This window comes from Mobula hypostoma, chromosome 22 (genome assembly GCF_963921235.1).
Source record: "Mobula hypostoma chromosome 22, sMobHyp1.1, whole genome shotgun sequence".
Taxonomy (NCBI): domain Eukaryota; kingdom Metazoa; phylum Chordata; class Chondrichthyes; order Myliobatiformes; family Myliobatidae; genus Mobula; species Mobula hypostoma.
Genome location: NC_086118.1, coordinates 33,912,621 through 33,925,130, shown reverse-complemented (window position 1 = coordinate 33,925,130; position 12,510 = coordinate 33,912,621). Strand labels below are relative to the sequence as shown.

At 36.6% G+C, this 12,510-nt stretch overlaps 1 protein-coding gene across 3 annotated transcripts in view; it reads right to left on the bottom strand.

The window, feature by feature from the left end:
* Positions 1–1,283: 1,283 nt before the first annotated feature.
* LOC134360264 (casein kinase I) overlaps positions 1,284–12,510 on the bottom strand; it is a 52,190-nt gene continuing 40,963 nt past the window's right edge. The window contains exons 9-10 of one of the 3 annotated variants that reach the window (XM_063074412.1): positions 12,103–12,148; positions 1,284–3,116 (exon numbers count right to left, since the gene is read on the bottom strand). In XM_063074412.1, coding sequence (XP_062930482.1) covers positions 12,116–12,148 — 33 coding nt within the window. In that variant the 3' untranslated portion in view covers positions 1,284–3,116; positions 12,103–12,115. Of the gene's footprint in view, positions 3,117–6,577; positions 6,641–12,102; positions 12,149–12,510 lie in introns of all 3 variants that reach the window. The other 2 variants (XM_063074411.1, XM_063074410.1) reach the window with 2 other exon arrangements.

Sequence of the window (12,510 nt, the reverse complement as noted above, 5' to 3'; positions counted from 1 at the left end):
AATAACCAGATGGCTATTAACCATAAAAAGCTATTCCACCCCAAACACCCCATACCTAAGGAAAGTGGAAATTTGTTAAAAATTGTGGCTCAGTAACAATCATTTGGTAACCCAAGAGAAATTCTTCATCAATCTGTATTCTCCTGAAGATGAAGTGTTAATTTGTTAAAGCACTCAAGTCTTGATGTTGAATGTAACTGAACAACCCTCTTTCTTTGACGTGATGGAACAAAGCTTCTATTTCAAATATAAATGTATCCATGGTTCCAATAAAAAAATATTTACCACATAACTGAGGCTACGTCCACACTAGACCAGATAATTTTGAAAACGCCGGTTTCGAGTAAAAATGAACGGCCTCCACACTACGTGTTTTTCACAATATCTCTGTCCACACTAAAACAGATACTTAGGCAAATCTACTACTGGGCATATGCAGACACATCTACAGAAAATAAGCGAAGAGGAAACAGTATAATATTTACGTTTCCGCGGCGCCGTTGTGCTATTTCCATTGGTTAAAAACTAGAGTACCAACAACAGCGAAAGAAAATTTTCAACAATGTCTTCGAGGAATATAAAGAAAACCTCCGCTGGAAAAATCAGACTGGACTTCTTCATTCAGACAGACAATGGAGTCGAGCTGTTTCTGCGAGTTACAAACGACTACAAAGTCAGCAAAGCAATGGAGAACGTGGAGATATTTAATTCCAAACAAACTATTAACGTAGACATAAAGTAAACAACACATGCACGAAGCTGTCCTCTACCCAAGATCAACAAGAGATTGGAATCTTCTGCCACCAGACCTGCGCAGTATTTCTGACATTAATATTTTTAAAGATAGACTCAATCAAATGAATTTAGGGGATCTAGTCAAAAAAGCTCACTTTACAATTTAACTCTCACGCCATTCACACCGACTGCGCATTATAATCGGCAGAAGCAGAAAAAGCATTGTTGTTGTGGTGTTGTCATGACAACATTTTCAGATATCTCCATTTACCCCGTCCACACTGCAACGCGGAAGAATAGTTTTCAAATCTACACACTCTGGAGAGTGTTTTAGAAAAGCTCCGTTTTCGGGGGAAGAAAACGCTGTTTCAATGTGGACGGAGGGCCAAAACGAAGAGAAAAGGCTTTGTTTTCAAAATTATCCGGCGTTGTGTGGATGTACTCTTAGAGAAGGGAAGATTGGTGTTTAGCTCATTGTTGAAGAAAATATGAAAATACTCAAATCTGTAGGTTAAGAAGATTTCCAAACCCCAAATTTTAGAACAAATCAGAGAACCCATTACAAGTTATTATGAATTTATTTACATTTTTAAAGTACACAAATACAGCTGCAATACAAATAGGTTACCAGTATTTTGTTACCATTACACATTATACACAGACATTCTACAGAGGGGAAGCCAGCCACCTGAGATAACGATGGTCCATCCACACAAAAGAAAAATTGGAAGAGCCCGTTGTCTTGGAGGCACCACCAGTTAGGAAGAAAACATTGATTCTCATGGGAAACATTAATTTAACCACACACATTTACAAAATTAAATGATGGGACTGCTGAAATGAAGGGAAGAATCTTAATGCAGCAATGCCAGCTTAGCTGTGCTCCTGTTTTAACACGTCAGTGCGCATGCATAAATGGTAAGGCATTTCTTACTGTTCACCAGATACCCTTTCATGCCGCCTCCCAAGAGGCTGGTGAAATACAAACGTGACTGTTATAAACAAAAAAAAAGAACCGAACAAAGAAACCAAGCTGTGCATTTGATGAAGCACACACCCATTCATGAGTTAGGCTCTACTTCCTCCATTCCTTCAATGTGCCATCTGGAAGCTACACCAATGGCAAGAATGTTATAAAATTTCATTTTAGGCTGAAACCCAGTTAGCTTAATAAAAAAAAACTGAGCTGGATTCACTTTTGTCACGTATAAACATTAAAACAAAATCAAGATACAAGTTTTGAAGCATGCGCACTGGAATGTAAAATTTCATCAGCCCCCTTTTAAGCTAATGGCAGAATTCACATTTTTAACTGTACAAATCCTTCACAGCTTTTTAAAATACTTCTCTATGCCTAAATGATTAATGGAGATGCTATTAAGTCCTTAGGACAAGTATTCCCGAGAACAAACTATGTACCAACACTAATCAGAAATTTAAAAAATAATTCACCAAAACACAGCTTTACCTTTACTTTTTTAAAAAAAAAATCTTTATTCTTCCACATTTTCATTTTTAAGGTCACATTTTTTGATAAGCCTTGGCACTGCCTTTTTATTCCACACTGCTTTTGCCAGTTAAGTTGTCAGCCTCTTCCACAAGACACTAAATGGCCACTGGCACCAATGATCATTCAGCTTTTTATGACAAAAATAAAATGTGGAAGTTAAAAGTGTGCAAACAAATCTAGATACTAAACCAAAAAACATTAATTGTTACAGTGTACTACCAAAAACATTTTAAACTCAAGTTTAATACAAAAGACTGGAAAAAGCTTTAAATAAAATCAGCTGCTTTTTAAATTCACAAACACTCACTGCCAACCCTATGTATTACAGGATTTTTCAAGTCAGTCAATTCCATTTCAGATTCTCAAACCTATAGAGCACCACAGACATAAAAGCAGGACAACATTCTACTTATCTACATAGATGCTGCTTTCAATTTTAGCAGGGTGATACAAAATATTTAAACCAGGTATAGGTCTACAGTTGTACAGTAGAGTAATAAAAGGCTACATAACGCCAATCATGGAAGGAGAAGGGATGGCGATATCTATTCTATTTGCGGTAAATTCTGTAAACCGTCTTTAGAGCCCCTGCTGTTGACAGTGAGAACAATCTTTTAATTTGTATTTTATACTGCAGTCAGGCAAAAGGTCTCCTTGCGAAGATGTTCCTAAAAAAAACTTTTTAAAGTTTCCTTCCTGCACTTTAGTTAAAGGTATCAAGAGCTTTTCTTTGTCGGTTGGCTTTGTAGGGGGTCATGAATTTCAAGATTATAATGGGACATCAGCCATGCATTGTCCACCCTCCATGGTTGAGTCACTTTCATCGAGGAACAGCGGAATGGATGCCGCTGGAAGTCACCCGGGCTGGGATCTATCCAAAGAAACAAACAGAAACTAAATTAATTTTTTATAAGCATTAAGGTCCAATAGGTTTCCCCACAGTGGTACTGAGTAACTATCAATATATATTGATTGGGAAATATAGAAAACAATATGTGAAACAAAATGCATAAAAAGCAGGATTTGAACCAAATATCTACTTTCCTTAACACTTTCTCCATGAAGCGATTAGAGCCCAGCAGACATCCAAATTTTAAAAACACATTAAACAAATCATCAACTTCAAAAATATTTGGTACATATTAAAGAGCTGGCAACTTCTGCGGGAGAATACAGGCTAGTTGATATACTAGATGGTTTATGAAACAAAAGGGTCAAGCCATCGTAACCCGATTTTTTTGTGGACATAGCAAGAAAAAATTCTAATAATTCTGCAAATATTTGTACAAAAATTGTGAACAAATTCAGAGACCATAAAAATACAATTAAGGAATAAATTCACAGAAATGCCAGACAGTTGAATGGAAGACAAATCTCTGGACCTGTAAACTCCTATCTGTATTTCACTGTATAATCAGAAGCAGCAAAGAGTGAAAGTCAAAAATGCCAAGTCCATTAGGGTTAATCTTAAAATGCAACAGTTGAACTCCCAAGTAATGATTCTGCAGAATTTCCGTAAGATCCCCATGAATAGACATGAACAATAAATGTTGGCCTCGCCAGTGACATCTTGAACTCAAAAAAAAGTATTGATATTGTAAGTTTACGGGAAGCATGCATTTGCTGATCCTGGACCAGCACACATGGGCCTTGCCTATTAGGGCAGCTCAAAACAATACCAGACAGCTGCTCAAAAGCCTGGGTAATTGACAAAGCAGCTCTACTTTATTTAAAACAACACAAATTTAAATAAAAAATACTCATCCTAACTCCCTATTGATAAAGAAATCTTCCTAACCTACTTCAAAAACTTGACTGACAGATGAAATGCCATTTTTGGGTATTTTGTATGGCAATATGCATCTCCCTGTGTGGGTCTATAGTACACATAGGAGGTCTGTTTGTCGCAAGTACGGATTAAGTACCATTCAGATACAGAATATGGAATTCAGCTGAAATACCATCAATATTTTGACATTGAAAGTACAAAATAAAATCTTGCTTCTTAAACTTCCATTGGAATTTGTCAAAATATACTTTAAATATAAAGTTGACAATGGTAACACAGAGAAAGGTGTTTCAATACAGTACTAATCATTTCTTAGTTGTAAAAGCATGGGATTTCCAAATGAATTAAAAATATATACAATTAAAATAAATTTGTTTACAACTTTGTAATAATCACTTTGAAATTAACTTTCGGGATTTGCAGGCTTCACACACATGCAGCTAAAATATTCTCTAGCAAAATCATTAACAGACTTAAAATATTCTTCAGCCTTGAAGCATGATGAACATGTAAATGCAGATTTGCAGGAAAATGAATTGACATTTACCCCTTTACCTTGGATGAGAAGGTATTTCAGCCTTTAATGAATATTAACCATCTTCTGTAAGGTAATTTGTGAGAACCATAACAATATAATGATCAGAAAATTTGAATCATTTTAATGAAAACTATACAAAACTGTGTAAAAATGATAGTTTACTGCAGGGGACAAACAATTGACTAATTTGCATCACTCCAAAGGGTTAAAGATTCAAGACTATTCATTAATGTTCATTTTATAATGATTAAGTGATAAAGTCATGGTTTAAATTTTCTCCAGTATTTAAACTTCAGATGTACATTAACATTTAAATATATTTTAGCAATGATTACACAAAATTCCAAATAGTCAAAATTTCACCATCCTAAATGGGGATGTCAAATTAGAGTAATTTACAGATTTATGCAAATCACTTGGTAGCTTGCAACTCAGTGTGTAACTGAACAGCTAATATTCATCTCAATACACTTCCAATACTGCAATGTTAGTTATAAGCATTTATAAAAGTGAAAAAGAGCAATGTTTGTTTCGTGACAGCTGCTTCTGTAGTATTGGTGAAGAGTTTACAAGGAAGAACTAAAGACAAGTTAAAATTAAAAATTAATACATTCAAGAAACAGCTTTAGCTATTTCTTCTGAAAGTCTGTATCAATACTCATAGCTACCACTTTTTTCTTTAATAAAAAAGTAGTTGCTTTAAACTTTATGCAATCATTGATAATTAAAGAATGCTACCTTTAAAGATCCATTCACTTATGAGCCAATGTAAATTAACACACAACCAGTGTAAATGTACAAAGAAATTTTAGAATAACATTTCTCTCCCATCAAATTTGTTTTGAACACAAAAGTATAGTAACACTTGCAACATTCTCTCATGCAGAAAGTTCAGTGTTGAACTACGCAATGGATCAGAGCAGGACATTGTGCAACAAGACTTCACAAGCAGATCAAACCGGTCAAGCCAAAACTTTCAAAAGATCAAGTATCACTGCAGAAGTGGTCTACATCAACGCAAACTGGATAATGCAAACGCCAAAATATTTGAGAAGCCACAGTGCAATTTGAGGGAAGGTTGCAAGATTACAAGCAGGTTAAAGATCTGCAGTGGTTAGGGTAAAGCACCAAGCAATATAGTCAAAAAAATCCACCTGATCTTCCATTTTTAGCATGGAGATGTTGAAATACTTTCAATGTCCATGCTTGAAGCTTTTTCATAAACAGACCTGCAATGTAAAAATGAAGCAAAAAATGCCCTACACCCTAACCCTCAAAATATTATCACTACTAATGTTGCTTCAAAAGTGCATGCATATTATAAACCCAGATGTCCATCAAATATAAATTTAGTTCTCAGCTTTGTTCATACTGGCAAACATTTAGAAAGATTGAAGCCACTGTCTGACATCCTTCGCAAAAATCTGAATTCAGCTCAACTCCACCTCCTCCAACTGAACCAGACATAAAGACATGCTAAACAACTTGCTGGATAGTCTATGCTCATCGATATCCCGTCAATTGTTTAAAAAGGCCAAGTTTGACCAGCCTTGCCATCTCACTGTATTATCACATGGAAGCAGCATAGAATGGATAGTTACACATCTATCAACATCCAGTTGCCCAGAGCTAGTTTTGAAATCTTCTGAAATTGTTGGAAATTCTGAAACCATATTTAATATATAGCTTTACTGTAATAAGAGCTGAAGACTCCCAAGATAGTCAGTGTCTTCTTCCTTCATGGATCAAATACAAATTTGTATTGATCCACTGTTTAGTTGAGTGTGAACAAAGCACATACTCTACATATTTTTCCTGCAAACCTTTACATAAAGAGGAACTCATCAATAATTACCTGAAATAACTGAGGAAGCATCTTGGATGCAGAATGTAATTAGTGGAAAGCTCATGGCACTTTGAAGTATTTATATTTGATCCTTAGGAAAATTTGCCTTCCATCCTCAATCTCTTCTACTTTAAAGAGATGGGATTGAGATAAACTCACCCAGTGCTGCCTTCAATGCGTGTGGACCAGTTACATGCCATGATGCTCGAAGGTTAGGCTATTCTGATGTGGGGGAAAAGACAACCAATTGTAATCTTTGCCATACCCAGACAAAACCAACGTAAACAATGAGCTGTAATACTCCAGTAATCATGTATTCATTTAAATTAGCATGTTGGACATATTGCAGAGCTTGGAAATGGGGACCATGCTGAATTTATTGTAAGAACATAGGTCCCATTCTACACCAATAAACTAATTGTTTCATAACAGCCAGGACAGTATCACCAATGGACAAATTAGGGTACACGCAATGGCAGCATTTTAACTAATACAGACAGAAAACTGATAATTGTTCTCTTTAAATTAATTAAGGTTATCCAACTTTGGACATCTCTTGGTAAAGTAGCATGATAAACTAATGTTGGGTAATTTCTAGTTATATATTGTGACGAGAATACACATAAATTAAGATGTTAGCTGGCCTGGGCTGGCACCAGTGGGATCAGCAGTTGGTCTGCCACCTGTCTTCAGGAGAAAGAGAGATAAGGAAAACAATGGAGCAGCATTTGGAGATGTTAATGAAGGGACGGGAGAGGGTAACAGAAGGGGAGCTGTCAAGATCGGCTCCCCCTTTGAACCCTGAACTGTTTGAAGTGATGGACAGGCGATACCCCAGCAGGTGGATAAAAAGGGACAGGTTCGCTAAGGCAATACACACGACACCTGAGGTAACGAGACCCTGGAAGCGGTGCGTCTCCCACAAGTCGGTGGGAAGTTTTGGAAGGCCGGTTGCGGGACCAGGCCATAGACGCACAGGGTGGAAAGGCACGATCGGCGGGAACCTGGTGTGTGTCCACCTTTGCCTGGGTGCCGGGTTCACCGCAGAGAAACGATCGTATCTGGAAACGGAGGGGGTTACGGTCGGTGACCTCAGATGACATCACAAAAGGGCTCGCCCGAAAGCTGACTGCGAAGGTCTGTGTGGAAGCCGTTTGAATATTCATTCGTTTTGCTCTCTCTCTCCTTCCCCCACACTGTCCATCTCCCACGGCAGCGATTACTGCGAACTGAACTGAACTTTGCGTCACTTTGAAACTGGTCATTTACCCCTAGACAACGATAGAGCTTGATTGATCCTGTTATCTTAATTCTCTGTACATGTGTGTTTATCATTGCTGAACTGTTGCATTTATTATCCTTTTGATTAGAGTACTGTGTTGCTTGTTTCTTTAATAAAACTTTCTTAGTTCTAGTAATCCAGACTCCAACTGAGTGATCCATTTCTGCTGGTTTGGCAACCCAGTTACGGGGTACGTAACAATATGCTAGGCACTAAAAATCAACACTAAAGCACAAACCCAAGCAACATCTTACAAATGGTTTTCCAAAGCAGTTTATAAACTTCTGTACACTTATAAACCAACTGAACAAGACAATAACCTGGTGTGAATCCTTTAATTTCCACAAGTTGAAAACAATACACTCCTCATACTGCAGTGTAACAAAGTTATAACAAAGTTCAGATGAAGACATATTGATTGTCAAACCAGAGAGATGAGAGTTTTGAAAGTTTATTCACCCTTATTCCATTTCTCAGCTGCACATTGACAACATCATGTGGAACACTGCAGGCTCCACTCTCACATCATCACTTATCTCCCACTACTCCCAAAATATCCTTAGAGCTGAAATTTCCCCCAGTTAATATAGGGAAAGAGTAAAGCTGTTGCCCAAATTCTTTAATATTAGCCAAACCCAATCACATCTGATTGAATCAGTTAATACACAAGATTGGCATCTCTGTCTAAGATTAACATTAACAAAATATCCACACTATCATCCACTGCATATTACTATTGGTCATCCACTTCTACGTCTATGATCTTCTTGTCACCTAAACCATCATGCACAGGAGTACCAAAAAAAAAGACAACAATTGCTTCCGCTATTGTTTGCTTTCATAAGCCACCAATAATTTATGATACAAAAATGTGAATAACCAAATTTTTGCAGCTTGTAATCAGTTTCACCATATTTGTCAAATCAATGACATTAGCTAAAATTTAAGTTACTTGATTTATTTATTTTATTTTAGTGATACAGCAAGGAGTAGGCCCTTCGAGCTACACTGCCCAACATCCCTGATTAACCCTAACCTAATTACAGGACAATTTACAATGACTAATTAATCTATCTTTGGACCGTGGGAGGAAACTGTAGTACCTGGGGAAAACCCACACATTCCACAGGGAGGATGTACTCTTGAAATAAAGCTTCTCCACGGCCTCTATCTCCCTAATTGCCCTCATAACCACCTTCAACTACAGTTGTAAGTAAAATCTTGTGAACCCTTTGCAATTACCTGGCTTTCTGCATTAAATACTCATAAAATGTAGTCTGATCTTCATTTAAGTCACAAAAAGACAAACACAATTTGCCTAAACTAATAACACACTAACAATTGTACTCCTCGTTAGTACTGAATACACCATTTAAACAATCACAGACTTTAAGTTCAAAAAGGTTCACTGGGGTAATGCCTTCTACAAAAGCTATCTGGAGTCAGGTGTTCCAATCAATGAGATGAGATTGCAGGTGTGGGTTGTAGAGGTGCCCTGCTCTACAGAAAAGACACACAAAGTCAGGTTACTGACAGAGCCTGCTCTTCAAGAAAGATCTGTTTACGTGCGCCATGCCTTGATCAAAACAACTTTCAGAGGGCATTAGAAGAATTGTAGAGACGTATGAAGCTGTAAAAGGCTACAAAAGCATTTCTAAAGGCTTGAGTGTTCATCAGTCCACAGTAAGAAATTGTTTACAAATGGAGGAAATTCAGTACTGTTGCTACTTTCCCTAGCAATGGGCATCCTGCAAAGATCACACCAAGAGCACAACGTGCAGCACTGAAGGAGGTAAAAGAAAATGAATCCAACGGTAACAGCTAAAGATCTTAAGAAATTTCTAGAACTTGCTAAAGACTCTGTTCATACGTCCACTGTAAGAAAAACACTGAACAAGAACGGTGTTCATGGAAGGACACCACGGAGGAAACCACTGCGCTCCAAAACAAACATTGCTGCAAGCCTCAAGCTTGCAAAAGACCACCTGGATGTTCCACAACGCTTCTGGGACAATGTCCTGTGAACAGATGAGACAACAGTTGAACTTTTTGGAAGAGATGCACACTACTATGCAACACCAAAACCTCATCACAATTGTGAAGCATGGCAGAAGGAGCATCACGGTTTGGGGCTGCTTTCCTTCCTCAGGGCCTGGACAACTTGCAATTATTAAGGGAACAATGAATTCAAAATTATCAAGACATTTTAAAGGAGAATGTCAGGGTAGCAGTCTGTCACCTGAAGCTTAATAGGAGTTGGATGATGCAACAAGACAATGATCTAAAACATGAGTAAATCAACAATAGAATGGTTTAAAAAAGAAGAAAATTCTAGTTTTAGAATAGCCAAGTCAGAATCCAGACCTTAACCCAATTGAGATCCTGTGGCATGACCTGAAAAGTGCTGTTTATGCAAGGTATTGCAGAAATGTTGACAAATTGCAGCAGTTTTGTTTGGAGGAATGGTCTAAAGTAAACAGCATCTACAGGAAATGTTTGGTGGAAGTTATTGCTGCTAAAGGCGGTTCTATCTGTTATTAAGTATAAGAGTTCACATACTTTTTCCAGCCTGGATGGTGAAAGATGAAATAATGTGTTCACTGAAGACATGAAAAGTACAACTATTTGAGTGTTATTAGTTTAGGCAGATTGTGTTTGTCTATTATTGTGACTTAAATGGAGATCAGACCACATTTTATGAGTAATTAATGCAGAAAATCATGTAATTGCAAAATGTTAACTTTTTCTTGCAACTGTACTTTAATATGTATCTACAGAATAACTTCCTTGATTGTGTTTTTTTTTGATCACTCATAATGTGTTCTGGTCTTAATTCTATTTATTTGATAACATTGCCATGAAGGTTTTTAAGATATTTTACATTCTGAATGTTACAACAACGACCTAAGCAATCCCAAGACGATTTGAATAGGTGCTCCATTTTATTTTAAAACGTTGAAAGCTTGTTGTTAAATGGAAAATTAAAGGAAGTTAAAAGGCATTACTTATAATTTGGTAACACCAAATAGAAAAATTTGGAGACATAGCAAGATTACAATTTGCTGTAATAAACATCGTTAATTATCCCCAGCTTCAATGGGGGCTCTACAGGATAGATACTGCAATGGGGGAAAAAAACTATTGCGATCACAACTACAAGATATGCCTTTATCATAGAATCATCTATTTATTGTTATTCTATGACCACATTGCATTTAGAAGTCTGTGAATATATTCTAAAAAAAGTTCATCCTTAGATCCGTACAGCAAAGTTGATATTCTTCACGGGAAATGCGATTTTTTTTTCACGGCACTGTGGAGAACATATTCCCAGGTACTATAACAGCAATATCTAACCCAGTTAATACTTCTGTTATGATGCTCTCATGACCGTCTTAAAAATACCGTAGCACTCAAGGCAATTTGACCTACTCTCCACTATAACCTGTCTCATTTAAAACTACCTTCCAATCCTTGGTCCTTTATGTTACAACATTTGAAACATCATATAGGATGTGAATATTTTAACTTTTGAGCTCTGATGTGCTCAAATTCAAAAAGTTGGGAATAAGAGAAAATAGAATACTTTAAATTAGTGAAATTATGACAATTAGTAACTAATATCCAAACTGTTAAGTATTTTTAATACAAAAATCCCTGGAAAACAAAAAATATCCCTATACATGCAAGCAAATGATTTAGGACAACAAATGAATCCCACTTTATCCTAAACTGTTACTATTGCCCAAATCCTGAGTTTGCACACCTGTGATATAGATAATGCACATTCTTCTTGTGCTTTGAGTTATGTACAAAAACACTCAGAAATCATTCCAGTATTGCATAATATGCAAGCAGACTTCACTCTGATTGAAGCACAAATCACCAGCAGAGAAGCACAGATCACCAGCCTACACACAGATAGAGCACACTAGTTCACCACAAGCCAAACCAGCATGGCTGCTGCAAACCCAAAAATTGTTGCAATGCACTTTTCCATTTTTATGAAAATAATCCAGACACTGATAGCTAAGAGATGATTATCACCTCCATATTAGTGGTCTGTACACAAGTGAAAAGGGAAATGAGGAAGATGTACAATTTTCAAGGAAGCTTTAAAAGTGTAAAATTACTTCATAAATATCTCATTAAAAAGTTGGTGACTTTCAAGTTTTTAATGTTTTTTTTACAGAACTTTTTTGGGCCTGTTTGATAAATAAGCACTCATGAAAAAGATGCTATCTACATAAAAATCAAGTAATAATTTGAAAATTTAAATTATTTGGAAGTGTAACATATCACACTGGACATAAAACTTTCATTGAATGAATGGATTATTTTTTTTAAAATAAGGATTCCTGTTTTTGGCACCAATGGGCTGCGAGTTCTCTTTTACAATTACCAGAAATGCATCCTCACAACCTCCAACGTAACTCATCCAGAAACATCTGTAAAGGAAAAATCAGATAATACAATGTCTATTTATTTCACTACGTGTAACGATAAGTAATATTTGAGATGTTTTGAGGTGGGTGGGAAACGGAGAGAACACAGATGATGTAAATAATTTTTGGCTCTCAATCAGGACACTGTGCAACTTCCTCTAATGTGTGTAACTAAATATGCAATTTCATCAATATCCGCTGACAACTACTCACTTGCTGTGTATAAATGTCAAAACTGACGACTTTTAAGTTTCATCCACGCACATAGTAACTAACAAAGAAAAGGCTGCACGGTTCAGTTCAACAATACTCAAAGTCACTCATTCCTTTTTTGAAAAGTGTTGCTACAGAGTGCAGAAACAGGG